General features: G+C 37.7%; 2 protein-coding genes and 1 long non-coding RNA gene across 4 annotated transcripts in view; all 3 read left to right on the top strand.

The window, feature by feature from the left end:
- LOC133464797 (apolipoprotein B-100-like) overlaps positions 1-4,961 on the top strand; it is a 47,442-nt gene extending 42,481 nt beyond the window's left edge. Inside the window, 1 exon segment of the mRNA XM_061746984.1 lies at positions 3,754-4,961. Within this exon segment, the coding sequence (XP_061602968.1) occupies positions 3,754-3,885 (132 nt within the window). The 3' untranslated portion in view covers positions 3,886-4,961.
- A 3,313-nt stretch (positions 4,962-8,274) lies between these two features.
- LOC133418615 (uncharacterized) lies at positions 8,275-11,000 on the top strand. Of its 2 annotated transcripts, XR_009770472.1 has the most exons (4): positions 8,275-8,431; positions 9,958-10,036; positions 10,341-10,455; positions 10,545-11,000. It is a non-coding gene; the product is annotated as an uncharacterized LOC133418615 (long non-coding RNA). The 2 variants fall into 2 exon arrangements; XR_009770473.1 differs by lacking the exons at positions 8,275-8,431; positions 9,958-10,036 and adding an exon at positions 10,186-10,230.
- Positions 11,001-14,531: 3,531 nt separating this feature from the next.
- On the top strand, positions 14,532-24,056 carry laptm4a (lysosomal protein transmembrane 4 alpha). The gene is made up of 7 exons (XM_061707403.1): positions 14,532-14,767; positions 18,646-18,766; positions 20,644-20,720; positions 21,634-21,756; positions 22,291-22,386; positions 22,560-22,658; positions 23,150-24,056. Exons 1-7 carry the CDS (start codon positions 14,639-14,641, stop codon positions 23,222-23,224), a joined length of 720 nt encoding a protein of 239 aa, XP_061563387.1. The 5' UTR covers positions 14,532-14,638; the 3' UTR covers positions 23,225-24,056.
- The last annotated feature ends 252 nt before the right edge of the window (positions 24,057-24,308 follow it).

Here is a 24,308-nt window from a genome sequence, read left to right as displayed (position 1 = left end):
ATAATGAAAATGTTTGTGGATGGAGTTTTCTGTCCTAAATCCTTTTAGGTCCAGAGACTGTTCATTTACAAAGTCACTCATTATTTTAATTTTATATTGGGACTGAGTGATGTGGACAAAAAAATTATATCCCTGTATATTTTGGCTCAATCGTGATATACACTATATTGCCAAAAGTATTCACTCACCTGCCTTGACTGGCATATGAACTTAAGTGACATCCCTTTCCTAATCCATACGGTTCAATATGACATTGATACACCCTTTGCTGCTATGAATGAACAGCCTGCTGACCATCCAATGGGGGCCATGAACAGCTTTGCATATTCTGGGAAGGCTCTCCACAAGGTTTAGGAGTGTGTTTATGGGGATTTTTGACCTTCCAGAAGCGCATTTGTGAGGTCACACACTGATGTTGGATGAGACATCAAGGCTCTCAGTCACCGATCTAATTCATCCCAAAGGTGTTTTATCGGGTTGAGGTGCAGGCCAGTCAAGTTAATCAAACTTTACACTTGGCACAATGCAGTCAGACAAGTACCGTTCCCCTGGCAACCGCCAAACAGGGACTCCTCCATCAGATTACCAGAGTGAGAAGATTCGTCATTCCAGAGAAAGTGTCTCCACTGCTCTAGAGTCCAGTGGCAGCGTGCTTTACACCACTGCATCAATGCTTTGCATTAGTAATGTATGGCTTGGATGCAGCTGCTCGGCCATGGAAACCCATTCCATTAAGCTCTGCGCACTGTTCTTGAGCTAATCTGAAGGACACATGAAGTTTGGAGGTCTGTAGCCATTGACTCTGCAGAAAGTTGGCGACCTCTTCGCACTATGCGGCTCAGCATCCGCTGACCTCCCTCCATCAGTTTACGTGGCCTACTGTACCACCGCATGGCTGAGTTGCTGTCGTTCTCAAACACTTCCATGTTCTTATAATACAGCTGACAGTTGGCTGTGGAATATTTAAGCACCAGGAAATTTCACGGCTGGATTTGTTGTACAGGTGGCATCCTATCACAGTTCTACGCTGGAATTCACTGAGCTCCTCAGAGCAATCCATTCTTTCACAAATAGTTGTAAAAACAGTCTGCATGCTAAAGTGCTTGATTATTTGGATGCGTGAGCGAGTACTTTTGACAAGATAGTGTATCCTTTTATATTTCGGTATTGTCCTGCATGTCAAAAGCATTTACGATCTATGTGAATGCTTATCAGCAAAGATTTAGAAGCAATACATTTAGAACTTAGAGAAAACGTTTTACTTGTTTTAAGTAAATATGTTACCATGATGTAAATAAAAGACAAAATACATTACCATTTAACAATAGCTTAACAACTAACAAGTCCACAGCTGTGTATATTAATGCAATGAAAAAGAAGGGAAAATTGGAATGAAAATATGAATACAATTTAAAAAGTGGACATGTCAAACTGACGTACTTGCATAAATTTGTACTAAAAAGAACCCTTTAAAAGAGATTAAATTAAAAAAAAAAAAAAACAGGAATTGGGATGTTTCTGAACCCCTTCTTTCATCAATAATAATAATACCCAGAGGAGATCTGATGTTTAGATGATTCAAGCCTGATTTAGACTTCTGCATAGCAGCTTCACATGTAGGGCACGCACAATGCCCACACTGTCTATGGCACTTATCCTGTTAGACAGCAGTGTAGGTTCTTTTTCCACAGCACTGTAACTCCTACTGCCGAGTTTCCTCTTGTTTACTTCCTGTATGAAGCTCAGAGATAGCAACGGAGCAAATTAAGTATATTGTTTTTAATGCGAGTTGGAGCTGATAAATGTTGACCATCAGTTGTTTTTACAGACATTGTGGTAGGGCTACACAATTCTGGGAAAAAGGAGAATCACTTTTTTTCCCCCCTTTTTCTTCGTGCTTGGAATTATCCTAAATGAATGTGGAGGAAACACTGTATAAGTATAAATGTGAAAAAAGTAGTCTTTTGACATTCGTGTCTCCAATAACACCAGAAAAAGTGGCTAAATTTGTCACCAGAGATGTCTGAAAACATGCCAAATACAGCCTAAAAGTTGGCAAGGCTGCTGCAGTGCCGGACGCCAATGAACATAAAAGCCCTTTGTCAGAGGTTGAGTGAGAAGGCGATGACAATGCAGCCCTTTGGTGCATTGAGCGCTCGAGAAACTCAGAGGAAAACTTGTGTTTGATGCAGCTCATAAAATAAAATGCAGAAGAATCGTTGTCAATTGGAAATGAGATTGCATGATTTTGTGTATTTTTTAATTTATTTATTGTACAGCCCCCTTAAAAATTGCAGCAAGCTAGAAGTCGTTCTACCCAACTTGAAAATGAAGTGGCAGGCAATTGAAAATTTAATACAAATCCATGAATAATATGTAATCCTACAGAGTTAAAAAATATCAGTAAAAATGAATAAACTAACATGCCACCCAGCCTTACTTTATATGTTTATGATATCTTGTCCTTACCCCTTTTTAAAAAAGTAACTCTTCTTTATCATTTAGTTTTATTTTATTTTTAGTGTAATATATAGTTTTACATTTTACTCTAATGGCACATGGCGTACAAGAACACAGTTCTTCTGTGGACTTTCGTCGACATTACTACTTGAAACACAAGACTCGAAAGTCTCGGAAGGTGTTTTTTTTTCTCTCCCTCCTTCTCACAAATATGTGTTGACTTTGCAGCGCCATTAGAATAATCTTCTGTAACACAGGTTTGTTATCACACCAGTCTCACTTGGTTCACGCCTGCAGCCTGAACCCTCATCAGTCAGTTCTGTCTGAGCCGCAACCCCTTCTGCTCTCTCAGCCTCTTCTGACCTTAGTTTGGTTTTAAAAATGATCAGCTTTACACCTCATATTTCCCACATAACTACATGGTACTTTATATGGTTCTTAATGTATTGATTGTTGAAGTATTTATCAATTTGAAAGCACAACAAAAGACAAAATTGTATTGGTGGTAACATTTTTTTTCTAGGTTATTAATATGCAATTACTACGTTTACATGCAGTCAAAATTCGGGTTGGCTAATATTTCGGTTACTGAAACATTTGGAATATTCTGTTTACATGCGTGGGCAAACAGGGTTACCCCTGTATACACGGTAATTAATCATTTGGGATATCTCCATCAAAACAGCGACCGGCGGAGAATATCATGACGCAATTTACGTCATTTCCGCTTCTTCTTCCTGTATCCAAATTCAAAACAAATGCTGCTTCGCGCAACTTTTCGCTCGCCTTCTTGTAAATCTCGCTATCCCGGTACTTTCTACCGTCTACAAATGCCAAAATGTTCATATCTTTCATTACATTTATAAAATGATTAGTCTCCTGCTCACTCAAAGTGTGGCGTGCTCTTGCGTTTCGCCGTGTTAAGAACTTCCTGGACTCAAAAGACCAAGATTCCTTGCAAAAAGAGCATGCCCACAAAACAAATTCATGTTCCGTTTGATCGGGATATCCCGTTTGGCGTTTACATGACCAAATATTTAGGTTTTAAAAGGAGTAACCCAGGGGTCATATTCGGGTTTTTAAAAACCGTAATATGAGCAAATTCGGATTATTCAAAGGGGTTATTGGTGTTTACATGGCCGTGCAAAACCGGGTTATTGCTAATATTCGGGTTTTAAAAGGGTTATTGACTGCATGTAAACGCAGTCAATGTGTTTTATATTTTGCCTAAAAGTGAAAGGAGTGTGACTGTCTTGTTAATATCTCAACCTTTTCTCTGCTCCTCTTTCACAGATCAGGCCTCACATTGCCACTCTGCGAAAATACACGTACGGGAAGCACATTTTGGCCAAGCTAGAAAAGTACTACATGAAGAGCGGCTCTGAACTGGGTCCCATTGGCGGCCCCACAAACGGCCTTATGTAGTCACGCTGACATCCTGGATCCCCTGAAGAAGTGGACAAGTAGGAACCCCAAACCCCTTGTTTTGTGAGAGATGCTCCTTTAGCCATAAGGGAAAGCCTCTGTCATCACTGTTTTGTCGGGGGGAGGGAGGGGGTCCTTTTACCAAAAAAAAAAAAAAAATGACAAGTCAACTTCACCTAAGAACGCTGTGACAACTGACCCCTGCCACTCTGCCACCCTTGGGGCAGATCCCCAAAATGGCCCCCAAGGGATGCAGTGAGCAGGCTGTTGGTTTTGTTTTTTCCCCTGGGTAAAGCACAAGCTCATTGTCAATGATGTAACTGATGTATTTGACTGGTTTTCATATTATCTTGTACATTTAGTTTTTTACCTTGTACATTCTCTGTAGAGAAAAAAAAAACACAATTATTACACATTTGCTGAAATCCACAATTCTTACAATTAACACCAGCAAGTGACTTTATAGAGCTGAACTGAGTGATCCTTTTAAAACGCAGTTCCATTTGTTTTTCTAACCAGACGCGTGTCAGCTCTTCTAATTAAAGCTAGGCAATTGAATCTTACAATTGTATATTATCCCATGCAAAGTAGAAGTGTTTTCCATGCCAAAGCAGCTGATGGATTAGTTTTCAAATAGAATTACATCGTACAGATGGGTATGAAAACCCTCCTGCCCGCAGGCAAGTACTACTTTGTGCCACTTTCAGCCAGCGTTTTTTCCGCAAGCTTGGTTTCGGGGGATTGGTGCTTTCATCTAGGTTGGCGCTCCAGTTGCGGCTTTTTCTTGCCTCCTTTTCCAGACTTGGTTGGGTACTTGTGTTTACTCCAGCAGCTCTGTCTGCCTCATGTTTCGGTACTATCACAGACTGGCAAACCCGAGCTGCTCTATTCACTGAGCCCCATTTCTAGCCATTCTACTTTTCCTCATCCAAGTTATCACTCGAGGGGGTTTTGCAAGAATGAGAAAAAGGCTACCATTAACTTAACAGAAGCAGAGCATGTGTTTTGGTTGTACAGCGGGTGCGTAACCTGATTTAATCTTAATATAAAATGACCATAGTAGGGGGGGCTTTTTGTGGGGATAGTGGGGTGGGAGTGGGGTATGCGTTGGCATGCTGTGACAGGTTTTAAACCGTGGAATGATTTTCTTTTTTTTTTCTTTTTTTTTTTTCCCCTTCTTCTTCTTTAACATGTTTTGTGTAACATCTTATGTCTTGTAGTTTGAAATGAACACTGCCCTAAAAACAATATCTTTATGTACTGAATAATCACCTCTTGCGTAGAAGTAGTTTAGTAATGTATAGCATTTTTATGTACGAGTAAAAAGGTTTGGAGGGCTTGCAGCAATGATGGAACCCCCACCACCTGAAGGTCGGAGTCGTCCAAGAGATAAAAATGGTGAGGCAGCGTGTATCCCAGGGTTGTGACTGAGGAGATGAACTATAAGTAGAAGAAAGAGATACAGAAAGAACCCTTAGTGGTTCTGTTTTTTGTTGTTTTTTTCTTTTCCACATTTGATTTGGGTATGCAAGTCGAGCGGTGGAGGTTGGTGGGGCCATCAAAAGCTATACAATTCACGTCTAATGCTCGTAGTGATGGCTTATTCGCTTCTTATGGATTGTAGATTACATGTAGTATATGTGCAGTTAATAAGTGTAAAATTATTAGTTAAATTGAAAATATGTCTAGTCGTGGTGTTTGACAGGCCTTGCTCTAAATTTGTAGTGATGCTTTTATTTCGTCTGTACAGTTGTACATTTGTAAACGTTCATGCTGTAAATGGGATGTCTTTTACACTTTTTTGGGGATAAAAAGGCAAAATTGTGCATTTAGATGTGTGTATATTCATCACTCCTTTCCCCTTGAACATAATGTATACAGTTTTATTTGCTCAAGTGTTATTTTAAAGGAAAAAAAATCTTTACGGCTTCATGATCTGGCATGTTTTTTTTGTTTTTAATCTCTTATGGAAAGGCCAGCCTTTATTTGTACTGAAGCTGTAACATCCAATGTTGATAGTCTCTCTGATTTGTGACAATTTAAAAAGAAAAGAAAAACACTCTGTACTAAATCTGAGGCTGCATTTTGGTCCTCTCTGCTACCATGAAACTTCACACAATATGATGAATTATTTTTGTACAGAAGAGTGCTGTATTTTGAAACAGCTACTACCTTGTAAGCAAAAGCAATGTAAAATATTGTCAATTATATAAATATGAACATATGAGTTTTGTCACACTGTCAAAGTCATGTACATTTTCAGGTGGCCTTATGTACATTTCCAGATGTTAGATGAAGAAAACAAACTCATTTTTGGAAGCAGAATTGTGACTATGTATGATTAAACTGTTCTTCTAACATTTTATCTGCATGATGTTGTTTTTCTTTTTGTGTACCTGTGTAAAAAAACAACTCATTACTAGTGTTTCATTCTACCCTAACTTAGAAGAATGTCAGTTTAAGTTTTTGAATGAAGGAGGTCTATCCCCAATGAAGTACAGAGGATACTTGCGATGGCGAGAGCCGTAGAAGCCTCCATTTATGTTTTTACTGGATATAAAAGAAAAGTAAATCTGCATATATTGCAGGGTAAGTACATTTGGACTGTTGGTGCGTTTCATTTTTTCCCTGTTATCTTACGGTTTCAGTCTAAAGAGCTTTTATCAAAGGTAATTGTTTCTCAGAAAGCTGAATATTGATCGGATCATTTATAGGCATCAACAGAACTATATCAGAATTCTGGTTGGATATTCAAAAGAGTGAAAGTTTAGTTACATCTGTTGATGTCCTCTGTCAGATACTACTTCAACCTCGGTCCACACAGCTTTTTTTGAATGCCTTTGGAACACCCTATGAGGAGTTTTCTGATAAATTCAGATATTGTGCCTCGTCTTCATCATTTAATCAATTTTATGCAACCAACTAGAAATGTCATGCAGATCATGATGCTGCCAGCTTTGTGGTTGGGATAGTTTGAGGTGAACAAAACCTCATACTTAGTCTATATCAACCATACCTCTGCGTATTAAGTCCAAACAACTCGATCTTTACTTGAACTTGCAAAAGGAAAAAACATCTTACAGAAGGCTTTTTCCTCAGAATCTGTGTGTTTGGTTGTCATATTAAGCGCCTAGTTACATATCCTTCAGTTTTACTTGCTGCACATCACCTGTACCTTTTCCAATAAGCATACCTGTATCCAGTCACATAACTACTTAACTTCCTTCCAGTCAATGCCCTCCATTTATGTATTTATTTATTTTTCTCCAGACATTGTTAAAGTCAGAGTTTGCAGAAAAATGTGTCCTTTGATTAGATTTGACTTTCCGACAAGCCTCGGATGTCTGAGAAAGGGGGGTGTTTACTTTGAAACATGTACTTTTGAGTAAAAATGTGAAAGGAAAGGGGGCAGTCATTTAGCACTTGTCATTTTCAGGGACAAAAAAATAAAAAGGAACTCTCCGCCAAAACAATCCGAGCAGTTTGATGCTGACATCTCCCCTCAATTGGGTACGGCAGCCGCTACACCTTGACTTCAGGGGAAAATGTATGTTTTTTTTTAATATATATATATATATATATATATATATATATATATATATATATATATATATATATATATATGCACATTTATGGAATTACTTTGTATTGATTATTCTATTTAATACATATAAAATAACTACAAATTTATATAAGAACAACATGATCGATTTCACTAGGTATTATCTTTCCCAACACTAACTTACAAAAATGAAAAGGAAGCAGGCAACCCTGCAATTTTTTATTTTATTTTATTTTTTCAAAAAAAGAAGGCAAGTGATGGGTCCAATGTTGCCCCAGCAGCGGAGGGAGTCAGGCTATTAACGAGGCTTTTAGCCACTGATGGATTAATTATGCAAGTTCATCTTAAGGTAAGATATCAAATCACCCTACCCTCATATAAATCTGTTTAAGGGAAATATTTGACTTTTTTTACTCTCTTTCTCTCTTCTGCTCCCTCCCCCTCCTTTTTGCATTTGGACTTTAACTGTTTTAAGTTAAACTGGGATGTCCGCGTGATATTGTTGCACTGACATAGTGAATGAAGTAAACAGAATGAGTTAAATTGCGCTTGTCAGACACGCTTTTTCTGCTCTCTAGCCGCTTGCTGTCCGTGGGGCAGAAAACGGATGCGTAAAGGCGCATTGACTGAATTGATCAACACGTTAATATAGTGTTCATAGTTAGCAGGATGTGAGTGAGACTGCAATTGGAAAAAGTTCAAATTTTCTTGACCACAAAGATAAGCTACAACGCAGACTTCTGTGACTCGTAACCTTGCCATCCCTGTGACTGAATTGACGCCACTCAGGTGTTTCTATCATACGGAGATTGTGCCGGTGGGCGGGGCGAGTGCGCGGTCTGGACACGAGACTCAACCTTCAATCACTGAGCACAAGAACAAGAAACAAGAACACAGAGACGGCAGTTCAGCGGAAACATGTGGCTCACCTTTACAGCTTCACTGGTTTTAACTCTGGGATGTATTTGTCCTGTCACTGTGTCGGTAAGTCATGTTCAGTCACTGAAAAAGCGTTTAAAAACGAGGAGACGTCCCTCCGTCGTCTCGCCCTCACCTTTCTCACTTCCTCATGTTAAATATCACTTCATGTAAATATGTGTGTGTGAACGATGGAAAGGAATTTTATTTGTATTTGTCCTTTTTCGTAAGTTGTCTTACCTTTTTTCAGCTTTAGCTAAGACAAAACCCATGTAATTGCCACAATCTTGTTAAACAAATTGTTTTATTATAATTGCTTGTGAGTGGCCACTACATGTGTATTATTATGTGGCAGCTCGGAACTATTTGTGAGGAAATACAGATCCTGAAATACAAGTACTTCGGTCTTTAAAGGGGAAAGTTGTGTGCTTGACTTTTTTCATAATAGAATGCATTTAAATTAAATGTATTGTCTTTAATTACCTTACATACCAAAGAATGGTTAAATCTACAAATTGACAAAATATTTATTTTCCCTTTCCCAACTTCATGGCAGGTGGATTGATCAGCCTTACATCTTGGTATCATTGTGGGTTAGATCAAGTAAACGAAAAAGAAAATTACATCAGAAATTGGGGTATAATGGGGTACACTAAGGAGTAAGTGTTGGGAGAGAAATCTTAAATCTATATGCCTTGAAACAACGAAATTGCATAATGAACGTTTGAGTTTGTGATGAAGTGTAAGTAACTTGCTTGGGTAAATGGGATTTAAGAACAAAAAGGCCTAATGCAAAACTTCATCACCTAATTGGAAGAAAGCAAGGTGACGGTCGCTTAAAGAAAAGCTTTGATGGACTGCAGATCATTAGATGAAACTGATATTCTGCAAAAACAAATCTGTTTTGGGACAGCAGTTGATTTCAGAACTCTTTGTTTGGATTAGATGGTAGTGTTTACCTTAAAAGACAAGGAGTACAACGTAAACTCACTATTTAAAAGATAATGCATGTTGTCATGGTGTTGAAACTTTTCTTCAGGGACAACGTATCAACTCTAAGATGTGACCAGCAAACAGTCTTTATCTAAATAAAATAATGGTGGGAATTTACCAAAATATATATGGTCCATAAGGCTCCGTCCGATAAGACCGATCATCGAGCATATGAGAGAGGTAGAACCTTCATATGTGTGAATAAATAATAATCATATGTTCCAAAAGAACATCCTCCAATGATCTTAATTCCTTTTTCTTTTTGGCCTGAGCTGCATGTTTTCACAGTCGCTCAACTTATCAAAGACCTATAAAATGGATGTTTACTTACCAGTTGGGTGGAGATGGTTGGCATTTTTATAGTCTTTTATTGAAGATAACGGGCTGTACCATTATTGGTTTGTTGCTCAGAGTGCTTGTGTGGCTCTTTGTCTGCAGTGGGACTTTGTATCTTTTAGCATGAGCCACTTGATTATTGCTTCATATTCGCCCTTCACCTCGTGTATGTTTTTATGACTGACAGGAAAGCACTGTGACCTGTATCTTTAAATAAACGTATTTCTTTCTTTTTTTTTTCTTTTTTTACCCCATGAAATTAGCACCCTGCCCTTCCAGAGGACTTGGAGGGGTCAGGCTTTGACATGGATGGTTCTGGTTCAGGAGATGCGTCAGAAATTGGTAACTCTCAATGCCATGTACACAAATTATATTTATCAGTTGCTGCATGCAGTATGGTTTTGTTGTCAGAATGTTTTGAATATTCTCTCAATATATTTCTTTCTCTGTGCCAAACCACAGTCTCACTTAGTAAAACCAAAAACATCAAAGTTTTTGTTGCCAAGGCAGGAAACACAAGCAAGAATACTCTCAAAGTATGTCTATTTTTTCTTCATTGTATTGTCTCACACGCTCATCACATAAACCATAGATGGCAGAACAGAGAATCATGGGTTTTTTTTCTTCTTCTTTTTCTTTGATTTAGGGTTCTCCAAGTCGGACCTTTGACAGCACACACTCATCTACCAGTGATGCCAAATCTGACTTCATAATTTTCTCAAATAGCAAGAGTTTCATGGAGAGCGAAGAAGTCCTCGCAGGTACTTTGCCATATTTCTACGTGTATTTTGACTAAACTATAAGCTATGAAAATGTACCATAAATCAGTTAATTGTATTTATGTCAACAGGGATTATTGCTGGGGGAGTAACAGGGGCGATACTCGGAGCTACACTATCAGCTATACTGATCTATAAATGGAAGAAGAAAGATGAGGAAGAGCGTTTAAAAAAGGGTTCAAAGTTTAAAACCCCATTAAGGTTGGTTTTAAAAACTGATACCACTGGGACAATTTATTATCCAGAAAAGCAGCTGTGAATGTGTTTTTCTCTTCATATTCCTGAGGGAAAGGTTTTTTTTTTCTTTATTGAAGTTAAATGACATGTAACCTGCGCTGCTGTATATGAACCTATTTAACTGAAGTGTTTTTGATTGAAGCTAAGAGAAAGGTTTACAAGGTATTATTTAACCATGAAGATGTCCCAGATTTTGTTGTTACCATGCAGACATTTGTGTAGCATATGATTAATTAAGTTTGTTGTGTTTTTGTTTAACAAATAAAGGAAAATCTTGCTCATCCACTGAACTTACAAGTTTAGTCATTTCTGGCTGCATTGACCTACTTTCAGGACTCAAAGGGCTTAACAGGAAGAGCTTGATATACTTGTTTTCCTGAAACATCTTGACATCTTTTCACAGCGATGTTGGAAACAATGTTTACAGTGACAATAAAAGGATTCTATTCTATTCTTAGTGTGTAAATTGTGTAATGTATCCCAAAATGTTGCACTTTAACCACCTTATCCGGTTTAATGCAGTTTTGAAACTACATTAAGGTGTGTGTGTGTGTGTGTGTGTGTGTGTGTGTGTGTGTGTTAAAGAAAAGGTAAATTATCTTCATTTAAAGATCATTGTTTTGGTTTTCCTTCTGTGTGCAGACATTGGGACTGTGTACAACTTTTTTCACATACAGTTGTTTTGAACTTAATACGGGGTGTGTGTATTGTCAGATATTTCCTTTATAATTTGCCTCTATGCAAGCACAAGACTGCTAAAAAGTGATGTATTATGGTAATGATCACTTTGTCTTTGTTCGATGATTGTAGTCACTACCAACTCAAAACCTCAAGGGAAAAAATGCTTTGTGTGCGGCCACTTAGCTTTGAAAACAGATCATCTTGTGAGCTGCTCATATTTGCAGGATAATATGTCACAGAACCGGCTCAGTGCCTCCATGACGGTACCCGCACCTGTGATGATTGCACCATCAAATCATGTTGCATTCACTACTGCTTGGTTGAGGGTTTTTTTCCAGTTAAAAGACTTTTTTTTTTTTTTCTCGATCTGTTACCTTAAAAATGAAAAATAATGCAGTGGATCGATTGGGAAGTCCAAGGTTTGTTGAGCTGGTATAAGAACATCGCTTAACTGGTGAATAACCCGCTAAATCTTCATCTTACGTCAGCGTTCCTATTTGCTGTGTCTTAACTTGGGCCAATTCACCTCAGCCTGAAAAATCGATACTATGTTTTTAGTTATGAGTGTTTTTTAAAAACTGGTAAGATTCATCCATCACTTTCAATGACTGTCACAGGTCACAGTTTTAACGTTGTCAATATTAACCTACAATCAGTCACATTAAAACATGGTTTAACCTGTCCTGATTCCTTTCTAAATGTAACTCTCAGTGTCTGCTGTTTAAATGATTGTCCTGTAAGGATTTTTATGTGCTTGTATCACATGACTGGACTATAGCATCACTGCAAGAGTTCTCAACACATTTGTTCTTTACATTCAAATGTTTTGTCTTATTTTCTGTATCCATCTTATTCTTTTGTAAAACACACTGAACTGCCTCTGTCTGTGAAATCAGTTAGGCTATATATAATAAAATTGTCTTTACCTTACCTTTGACACGTGGCCCCAAGATTGGTTTAGTGATGATGATGCTGCTCTCAGTTTCTTCCCCCAAACTGTTGCTCTGATGAACTCTCATCACTCATAGAGTCTCAGAGTAATCAACCACTGAGCAGCAATAATAACCATAATCATATGCTGTAACAATGCACCTTTCAATAACCATGACTACCTCATACTGCTGCACCTTTCACTTTGAAATTGTCTATATGTTAATAAGAGCCATTTGTCTATTACTGTTTAACTATTTATATCTGGGTTCAGTGAGCGAGAAAAAAAAAACAAAAACAAATTCCCTGTCTGGCATGATCATACTTGGCTAATACAGCTTATTCTATTATATTCTATTCTCTAATGTGCTTAGCTGTAATAGTGGGCATTTGCAAGTAATTTGTTCTTCAGAAAGGGTGCTTATGTTTTTTAAATTGTTTTTTTTTTTTTCAGTTTCTGTATGCTCTTTGGTTCCAACCTTGTGCTTTTTAATGTTTTATTTATGTTATTACAGACTCAAAAGGTTCCATATAAAATACATAAAAATACATAAAAATTACAGGTCACACATTAAAATACATGCAAACATCTGTTCCAATGTTTCCATAGTCCAGATGTGTACCTTGTATCCAGTACTCAAGTTGAGGGGGGATGGCATCCCCCCTGAAATAAAAACGGTCAAAATCATCCCCCCTGTAAAACTGACATCCCCCCTTTCCATCCCTTATGTCATTTCATCGATGAATGTGGTTTTACTGCTATTTCAACATTTAGAGTCATCACCAGAAAAATAACTTATTTGACAATTTTCACCCGTTTCAAGTACATTTTCACTTTAAATAAGTAGAACAATCTGCCAGTGGGAGAAGATTTATCTTCATTACAAGCAAAAAAATCTTGTTCCACTGGCAGATTTTTCTACTTATTTTAATTGAAAATCTACTTGAAACAGGTGAAAATTGTTGTTTTTTCCAGTGATGAGTCTTGTTTTAAGTGTAATGAGATTTTTTTTTATTAAAATGAGACATTTTAACAAGAAATAAAACAAATATTCTTGTTAAGATTTTGAGTTTTTGCAGTGATCAATTTTACTTATCCTTTGAAGGACAGAGTCATATTGATAAGTTCAGAAAACTGTTTTTTATTGTTGTATTTTGATGTATTTCATGTAAGCCCAGTGGATATTTAAAGCTTACAGAAGGCTGTTTTTAACTGCTGCTATGTCATTCCTGCAGGTGTTTTGGTCAGTGCTATTATTTGTAATATATTATATTATTTGTAATCAGCACAAATTATCTGTCCCCATATGATAAAATCCACCATCCCCCCTGATTTTTTTTTACAACTCGACTACTGCTTGTATCACTCCATTTGATGTTAGTGAGTGCAGTTATTAGACAATTTTCTGACTCATGTTGTCGACACATACATTTAAACATAAAATTCCTCAGCAGAGCATGGATGGTGGGGACATAACAATTAACAAATAAAGTGCTTGCACTTGTCCATCTTGGAAGTTTAAGGAGGATCCTGAACACATCATTACAGGACTGTCTCAGACAATTAGAATATTGTGATAAAGTCCTTTATTTTCTGTGATGCAATTAAAAAAACTAAAATGTCATAAATTCTGGATTAATTACAAATCAACTGAAATATTGCAAGCCTTTTATTATTTTAATATTGCTGATTATCGCTTACAGTTTAAGATTAAGATTCCCAGAATATTCTAATTTTTTGAGTTAGGATATTTGAGTTTTCTTAAACTGTAACCCATGATCAGCAATATTAAAATAATAAAAGGCTTGCAATATTACAGTTGATTTTTAATGAATCCAGAATGTATGACATTTTTGCATTACAGAAAATAAAGGACTTTATCACAATATTCGAATTTTCTGAGACAGTCCTGTATATGCTACCTGCAACTTCTTGAGCTTGGCGATGGTATAATTACACCAAAGGTGAGCTGTGTAAAGAGGTGTACAATAGGAATATACAATACAATAAATATTTTTTATTATTTTAACTTTTTTTTTTTTTTTTTTTTACATTTTATTTGTTAATTACTCTTTAATCGTGTCTTGCTGCTTTTAATGTTGATGTAAAGCACTGTGAATTACCTTGTGTTGAAATGTGCTATATAAATAAACTTGCCTCGTGTGGCCCCGCCCCCTCGCGCCCGTCAGCGCGTTTGTTTTGATCCCCGGTGCGTGCCGGTCGTCGGGGCAGCGGTGGGCGGTGCGCTCCGGTCGTCTCGCTGGTTGTTGCTGCTCACAACAACACTCTCCGCTCGTCGAGCAGCTGTTCTTCCAGATGTTTCTGCCTACGCTCGTGGAGGACATGCATCACTTCAAGCCCAGCCGGGACAGACTCTACACGACCCGCTGCTGCGGGTGCTGCCATGTCCGGACGGGGACCATCATCCTGGGGACCTGGTACATGGTGCGTGAAATGGTTCTGGTCAGCGGTCAAACCGCTCCACTTGAGCCGCCGCCGGCGGACCCTTCACCCGCCTTATTTAGGTGCGAGGCTGCACCGTGGTGTCGATCAGACTGGGTTACTTGGCTGAGAGTAGATCTCTGGAAGTCGTCGTGTTGTCGTTTATTATCTAAGCTTTACGTTTTGACTGTTAAAATGGCGGTTCGTGGTGGATGTGATGCTAAGGTTAGCTGCTGCTAGCCGCTGGAACTGAAGCGTTTCCATCGTTACAAACAACACAACTCCATATTTCCGTCATACCTGTCAAGTTTTGGGTTTGAATATAAGGGGCATTTTTCTGCCGCTGTCCCACCAGTCCAACCGAGGACCGGTATCTTACATTTTAATACAGATTTACGAGAAATGTAAAATATCTACCTGTCAACCACTTGAGACTACAGCTATGTACCGCGGTTGAATTGGTTTGATATTGGATATTGGATATTATGAATTCAACACCCATAAAACTTGTGATACATAGGCTACCCCTGATTTTGGTCATATTGCTTGTGATGCGTTCATGGTCATCTAGACTATATATCGCAAGAGAGTAATTATTATAAAATCATATTATGGGCTGATTTAATTAGGTTTAATGATGATTTAATGAGGTTTAATCAATTCAACACCCATAAAACTTGTGATACATAACACCGATTGTTTTCAAACCACTTGTGATGTGTTCATGGTCATCTACTATATATAACAAGAGAGTAATTATTATAAAATCATACTATGGGCTGATTTAATGAGATTTAATGAATTCCACACCCATAAAACTTGTGATACATAACACCGATTGTTTATTATGGGTGTTGAATTCATTAAACCACATTAATCAGCCCATAGTATGATTTTTTTTTTTTTTTTTTTTTTTTTTTTTAATAATTACAGTCTTGCGATATATTGTCTGGATGACCATGAACACATCACAAGTGGTTTGAAAACAATCGGTGTTATGCATCACAAGTTTTATGGGTGTTGAATTCATTAAACCTCATTAAATCATCATTAAACCTCATTAAATCATCATTAAACCTCATTAAATCAGCCCATAATATGATTTTATAATAATTACTCTCTTGTGATATATAGTCTAGATGACCATGAACACATCACAAGCAATATGATCGAAATCAGTGGTATGTATCACAAGTTAAATGGATGTCTTTGAATGTCGAATATCCAATATCAAACCAATTCAACCGTGGTTAGAGACTACAGCTATGTGCTCAGAATCTGACACTGAAATGCTGTGGACATTCCTATGTATGTAATTCCTATAATAGAGCCTCACTGAAAACACAAAAGGGAATTAAAGCACATTTATTTATTTTTAATATTTTCATTTTATATACACATTGATTGTCTTCAAGGGAAACATTTACATTTTATTTTAGGGCTGGGTGATATGGGCCAAAAGTCATATCTCGATATTTTCTAGCTGAATGGCGATACTCGATATATATCAATATTTTTTCTGTGCCATAATTCCCCCAAAGCATTATAGCATAGCATCTCTGTTAGCTTCATTTTTTTCTGAGGCAAACCCTTAAAAAAACAGTCAGTTTTAATACAAAGCCTCGTGCCAAATGTCACACAGGTACCTTTTATTAACAGAGGTCTGCACAATATCAGAATGTATAAAACAAATGAAACAAAAATAAACTGCCTGCATATATAGAATAAAAAAACTTCTTGAATAAAATAAAACAAATACGGTGGTTTCCTGGCCAAAACGGGAGACTTGACAGGTGTGATTTCCGTTACAAAATATCAAAGTACACAAATATCTATAGGATGTCTGCACGCTATTTTTGTCTGTACGACATCTGAAGACAAGAATTGTTTCTCATTTTCATTAGTGAACATAATAATTAGACGCAGCGTCTGTAAGTAGGCCCATCACTGGCGCTGTGCAAAGTCGTTAATATAGGATTATTAATTGGGTCTTTTATAATGAATTAAATGAAAAGACCTGGCGATTTTATTTTGAATCGGTTTTAATGAACTCCACTGGTTTTCTAGCCCATAGCAGGTGTTTCAGCATTCATTCAGTATTGCGTTTGTAAACAACAGCCTCTTGTTCTAGGCTTTTCTCGACAATATATGTTTTATTAAACAGAAAAGCCATGTTGCACAATATGGACTCTGCCTTGCTTGGAAGTTCTGTTTGTTTTTTTGGGGTGCTTTTTGGCAAGGCAAGTTTATTTGTATAGCACAATTCAACACAAGGTAATTCAAAGTGCTTTACATCGACATTAAAAGCAGCAAGACACAGTTAAACAATAAATGACAAATAAAATGATAAAAGAAGTAAAATAATTAAGAGCACAAGTTGTTAAAAAGTAAGGGCAATAGAGTACAGCATGTAAGTATTTAATTTAAGAGTACGCTTCAGTAAACAGTAATGTATTTAGGCCTGATTTAAAGGAGCTGACAGTTGGAGCAGACCTCAGGTCTACAGGAAGTTTGTTCCACCGGTGAGGAGCAGAATAACTGAACGCTGCCTCACCTTGCTTGGTTCTGGTTCTTGGGAACCACAACAAACCAGATCCAGATGAACCTCAGGGGTCTGGGAGCTTCATAGGAACTAACAGATCAAGCATGTATTTTGGTCCAAGACCATTCAGGTCTTTGTAGACCAGCAGTAAGATTTTAAACTCTATCCTTTGACTAACTGGAAGCCAGTGTAGCGATTTCATGACCGGTGTAATGTGGTCCAGTTTCCTGGTGTTTGTAAGGACTCTGGTGGCAGGTTCTGGATCAGCTGCAGCTGCCTGATTGATTTCTTGTTATGGCTTGTAAAGATGCCATTGCAATAATCCAACCTACTGAAAATGAATGCATGGATTAGTTTTTCCATGTCTTGTTTAGACAGAATCCCCTTAATTCTAGCAATGTTTTTCAGGTGGTAATAGGCAGATTTTGGCATTAACATAACAGCTAGATTAGATGTCACTGACATGTACAGGTTTTGATATAAATAGAATAGAAAAAGCACCCCAAGATTAAAAAAACTACCTGAAACAGTGAAGAAAAAAGTTAGACATGGTTGTTCTTTCTCTGTCAATAGTTAACCATCATTTTTTGACGGTTTTCAATCTCCTCACTTGGTTCTTCATGTTGTCATTTTTTTTAGATATATTTTTCAATCTTATGCTTTGTGTTTTATGTCATTCATTTTGTAATTTAATTATTAATCAAGGAATTGTTTATTTTGTCTACTTTGAATTTCTTAAGTTTTTACCTCTTCATGGTCATTTTGTATCTCATGCTTCTGGTCATCTCCCAACTCTTCTCTGACATAATAGTTCTAGCTGTCTTTATGTTTCCTCCTATAATGTCTTAATTGTTTGAGTTCTTTTTAAATAATTTTCATTGTTTTACTTTTTCTCCATATTTTATTTCACTTCCAAAGAGAGAAAAAAATATATACTGTTGTACTGGCTATGTAATTACCTTTTAAAATGTTGACATCTACTGATTTAATTTCATTATTTCTTTATAATTATCTTTTTATATTGGACATGTATTTTCTCCAACACCATACTGTTGCCTGTCTCTTGGACGGTGGAGGGTTTTTGAATTTGTTTTTCTCCTCACAGCTTCATTTGCATACTGTGATAAAGTGACCTTGTCAGGAAAAAAACTGATGAATTAAACTTCTTAGTTTTCGTATATCCGTATCTGCAAGTTGAACGTTGTACAAAGCAGATATATAGTGACTCCTACATAGGCCTTGAAAGTTGGAAATACAATTTAACGTACTCCAGGAATGATTTAAACTGCAGTCAGTAGTTATGTCTTTATATATGACCCCCCCTCGTTTCTGAATACAGGTGGTCAATCTGTTGATGGGCATCCTGCTGACTGTGGCCGTGACCCACCCAGAGAACGTACCCACTATTGACTTGCAGTATGAGGTCATTGACCATTACTTTGCCTCTGACAGGATGTCTGGTAAGTGGGATAATCTGTTGATAAATCATTTTTACAATGAACACTTAACTGCACTGAACTCTGTTTAGTTGTTTGGGTATTTATAATCAAAAATAGCATGTATGGTTTAATTTCAGTGTCCTATGGTGATAAGAGCTTTACAGCTAGTTAGGAGGGAGCCGAACTCCCTCCTAACTGCAAATCAAAACCCATTAGGAAATAAAACACTGAACTGTTTAGTTATTGTCATAAAATGTAGTTGAGGGTTTGGTTTGGATGTTGTTTTGAATCTAAATCCTGCTCTTTTAAGGGTTTATGTTAAACCTGCGTAGGTGTTTGTGTCTGAGAGTGACTGGAAAGACTACTGTAGTGCGTTCTCTCTGGCTGGCGGTTGTTTAGTTGCTTTGCTTAGTGAAGGCATCTTTATTTATTTTATTTTATTTTTTAACTGTGACTCAGTGGGACAGAAGGGGAAATTACTGCTGAGTTGACCCTCCCATAGAGGATTTATGCCAGCACACATGACATGGCAGCAGAGGTTGTCCACAGTCTGTGGGAACAATGTTAACATTCACACTGCCTTGTTTGTCGTTACTCCTGAGCAGTGTTGCAGCTCCATTACCCAACAGTCATTTCATTCCCAAATCCAGACAGTGTTTAAATGTTACGTAACTGATGGAAAGAACATTTAAAAATGGTCCATGACATTTAATGTGGATTAAACTGTTGTTTGTCCATATAGATTCGGCACAAAGTAGGTCAGTTGATGAAAAACAAAACACCTTTTCTTGAAGAAATCATTTGTATCTGATGTGTTGTGGATCAGAAAGTCTAAGTAATTTGTTGATTAAAAAAATCTTCCTGTTAAAGGGGACCTATTATGAAAACAAGTTTTTTCTTGCTTTAACATATATAAAGTGGTCTCCCCTCGGCCTGCCAATTCTGCAGTGTCTGTGCAGCCGCCCGGATGAGCCGTCCAGTGTGATGTGGCTTCTACGAGCCGTTCAGATTCTGCGCCCGTCGTTACGTAACGACGGGAGAGATGTACATAGGTTGGCCTCCGATGCGTGAAACCACGCCCACAACTAAGTCCGCCGGCCGGAGCTTCCGCCATTTTTTGGTAGCGGTGTATCGCGTCATTCAGGCAGCCAATCAGCACAGAGCCTCATTATCATAGCCTCCCTGCCCACTCAGAATCCAACATAGAGAATGAGGTTAGAGAATGGGAAGATAAAGACATTCCTCAGAGGCTGAATTTCTAATTTATTTAGCAAAAACAATCAAAAGGTTGTTTTTAAGACATTCAAGGCCTGTTTAAAATAGGTATTAGATACCATAATAGGTCCCCTTTAAATTTACACAAGTGAAGAGAAAATTTCCTTTTGCACTTTCAAAATATGAAGATATCACAGAACTGTATTTTCTAGTAATTATGCTTTTTCTTCTTTCTTTTCCCGCTGGAGCTGCAAATGGTTTCCAAACTGTTCCATATTGATACGCACATTGTTATTCCTTAACTATTGAATAACAAAAGCATTTGTTTGGACTGCATTGCTGCAGTAGCTTCTCCAATGCAACAGGCAGAAGAGTTGAGAAACTGAGAGAGTAAGTGATGGAGAGAAAAGAGGATATGAAAGGCAGGCCATTTAATTATCCCAGGCTGAGTCTGATTGTATTTTTAACTGACCATGTGCAGCTGCGAGGGAGCAGCTTAATGCTCCCCAGAGCTGCCCTTTAAAACAGAGCGAGCTGGAAACAGAGAAGCCCTGGAGACCGTCTACTTAACAGTGCATCCAAATAACAGCTGTCTTTACGAGCGCGGGAAAATATCAGTTCATCCAGACTCATTACTCATTTGCACATTTTTTTATATATTTTTTTCTTCCTCCCTCATACAGAAAATGCCTGCGTTGGTTTTGCCATCTCTCTCCTGATGCTCACCATCAGTGCCATGATGGTGTATGGAGCCATTACTGTAAGTGTCTACTGTGGACATGGTACCTTTATTGGCAGCATGTGCTACAGTAAAGGAAATGTGTGTTTTTTTTATTATTAATGCAAAATATGTGATCCCAAAATAAACATGGATAAAATAAGCCAAGTTTCAAAAGCTGTGTAATAATAGAAACAGAGATGAAAGGTAAGACATAAGAAAGAAAAAACAAACAATAAAAGAACTTGTATCCTGCTTTTTTTTTTTTAAATGTATTTATTTTTTGCACGTTTAGCTGTTGGGAGAACTGTTGATGTAGTGGTACAGTTTCACACAACACAATGCTGTTCTCACTGCGTGTCGTCTTTACCTCACAGGCCTGCCTGATGGCATCAACACGGACAGGTTTGATAGTGTTTTGGTGTGGACATGCATTAGGCTGATAGTTGTTACGACTGTACAGAGACCAGACGTGCAGATGGCCTGAAAGAGTTGTGCTTTAGCTGTGCAAGAACATCCTTCCAGACATGTAGAAATGCTGCGATCATAGTAAAAATGTATATAGTTTCCAAATGCTTCAGGAGTGAAGTAGATTTTTGTCAAAGGCAGAGAATACTGTATTTTTGTTTAGAAGAAACATTCAGATTTCCTGATGAGTTACCCAATGAAAGGACCACCCTGATTATTTCAGTCCTTCTCTGTGTCCTTTATATACTAATGTAAAAATGTTAATTTGCATATTTCATGGTGTCAAACCTCATCTAAACATGAGAAAAATATTTAAGATCTCAAAGCCTAGAAAACCCTTTTGTTTTTGCCAAATTGTCTTCCCATAGTTCTATTTTTTGATGTTATTCGACACCACGTTGTTGAAATATTCATTGTGGTCCTTCCAAAATGAAAAATGATCATTTTTAGTTAGTCATTTTTCTCCCTTTGTCTCCACTCTCTTCAGCACCGTGACGGGTGGCTCATCCCGTTCTTCTGCTATCAGTTGTTTGACTTTGCTCTGAGCTGCCTGGTGGCCATCAGTTCTCTCACCTACCTACCCAGGATCAGGGACTACTTGGACCAGCTGGTCAGTCCCCAATGGCAAATATTTGATCCTCTCATCTCTACTTTGGAGCATAACTCCAAAAGCCTGTTATTGTTTTTGAACAAGAACTTATCACAGGGAGCAGGGTTTCCAGACAGCAACCAGATTTGAAGTGTTTTCTGATTGATCAAAGTCTTGGAGGTTTGCTGGTGGGCAGAGTTATCAGCTCCTCTTGCCTGTCAGACACATTTCAACCCAGGTTGCATAGACAATGCAGAGTTTTCAACAATTCATGTAAATATCTTCAACACTTCTTATATGAATGTTGAGATTCAAAATCTTTATCTTATGCCTACAATTGCAAAAAACATCTTACATATTTTGAGGACTGTAAGCAAGATATCTAAAAGCAGAATAAGGCCACTTTAACTGTCACCTCCATGATGTGCTCTGCAATATGAAATGTTTCCTGATTGGGTGGAAGCTTAGGTCGTGATGTGAAATACATTTATTTTACTGTTTCACTGACATTGGTGATTTTTTTTTTTTTTTTTTTTTTTTCCTCTCTCTTCTTAGCCGGATTTCCCGTACAAGGATAATCTCCTGTCTCTGAACTCCAGCTGCCTGCTGCTCTTCGTGTTGGTCTTCTTTGCCTTCCTCATCATCCTCAAGGTGAAATGATCAGCTATTCACAAAAAGGTTTTATACAGAGCTCACTCGGTTCATTAGTTCAGTTGGTTACTCATTGGTATTAAAGTCCTGATATTGTTTCTAAGAAGAGTTAGGAGCTGCTATAACTTTTTTTTACCTGGCCTACTGTAAATCTGCTCTTTTCTGTCTTCCAGGCTTACTTGATCAATTGTGTGTGGAACTGTTACAAGTACATCAACAACAGGAACATACCAGAGATTGCTGTGTACCCCGCCTTTGAGACCCCTCCTCAGGTATGCAAAACGATAAATATTTGAATAGACATTAAAGTCTAAGTAATCAAATAGGCCATCTAACTATTGGCTTGACACACAACAGTATTTTTTTTAAACTGGCATCTTTTTCTATGCAAACAGTCTCACATTTATGTGCAGGATCTGATCGTTTGAAGTCTGTAACACAGAATGCAAAGCATGTAATGCTTAAATGTGGCCAGCAGGTGGCACCCTGACTACATACTTAAATCTGACATTATGAAACCTCAAAGCATTTGTTTCTAATACTATTTGTTCCCAGAAGTGTCTAAAATACGTAAATGGATACATTTCTATCGTTGGGGACCATAGAATAGGCATTCAGAACTGAGAAGCTATTAAAAGTTTGAATTCTGCATATTTGTTTATTTGTCTTGACTAACGTTTCAAACTTCAAACTCAGAATCATCGCTTTGATTGATGGAGATTCTTCTCAGATTTTAACTAGTGGTTTTGCTTCTCTTTTCTAGTACATCCTGCCCACTTATGAGATGGCCATGAAGATGCCAGAGAAGGACCCTCCTCCCCCTTACATGCCAGCCTAAGCACCAGCCCCGCTACCAAAGCAACAGACATGCACACACCCGTCATATGCATTCCTGTACTACTTCACTGACCCTTTCTGAGCACCATTATGTCCTTATCCCCCATCTGACCCAACATGTCTGTGTCAGGCCTCTGATTATTTTTTTCTTTTTCCCTCCAACCTCTCCGTTGTACTAATTTAGTGTGTATAGAACATCCTGCAAATGCGAGAGAAAAACGATGGGAAACTTCAGTCTGTGTGCAAATGAATGAATGAATGGATGAATGTGGTGTTTAAAAAGTGACAGAAGGAACCCCGAACCCTCTTAGACTTTTTTATGTCTTAGTAAACGGGATATGTGAAAATAAAATTGCTTGAACTGCTTTCATAAATCCAGCATCCTATCAATAGATGAATATATGAAGTATTAATAAAAAAAGGCTATGACAATCCATTTGTTAGAGCTCTTATTGTTTGTGTTAGGATTTTTCCCTAATCGTTGAGACCAGGACTATTCCACCTCAGTCTTGAACCTCAGTCTGTAGCACTTTCTTGCCTGTTATTTATTTAGCTTTGCTGTGGTTTGGTTCGCCAGCAGCGCTCTGCTGCCCTGACTTTTGAGCAAAGCTAGTGAGTCATTTTCCAGCTGGAACGGAGGGAGAGCAGAGGGCACTGATGTGGGATCATTCTCTCTGCCCTTTTTTTCCTCTCCTGACATCGGCAGCAAACGGCTGGTCTAGTGAACATTAGTTGTTGCATGCTTATCAATCCCGCTCCTCCCATTTCTTTATTGGTAATATAATTTTATCCAAGTGGAAATATATTTGACTTCAATAAACATCTCAGAACAATTCTGATTTTGACTGTTTTTTTAATTTATTTTATTTTAGTAATCTGTGGCTGATTTCCTTCACATGAAGGAACCCGGGCTGGGATTTGCTTCAAATGTTATTCACTTCAGGTCAAGTTTTCATGTGAAGTTTCTGTTCGTACATTAATTTTTTCCCCCAATTAAACCGTCAACCCTGATGTTATAGGTTTTAAAGTCTATGATTAGAGTCTTTAGAGCATCAAAAGTAGACCATGCTTCCCTTCATGTGGAT

This window comes from Cololabis saira, chromosome 18, assembly GCF_033807715.1.
Source record: "Cololabis saira isolate AMF1-May2022 chromosome 18, fColSai1.1, whole genome shotgun sequence".
Taxonomy (NCBI): domain Eukaryota; kingdom Metazoa; phylum Chordata; class Actinopteri; order Beloniformes; family Belonidae; genus Cololabis; species Cololabis saira.
This window is presented reverse-complemented; position numbering and strand designations above follow the sequence as displayed.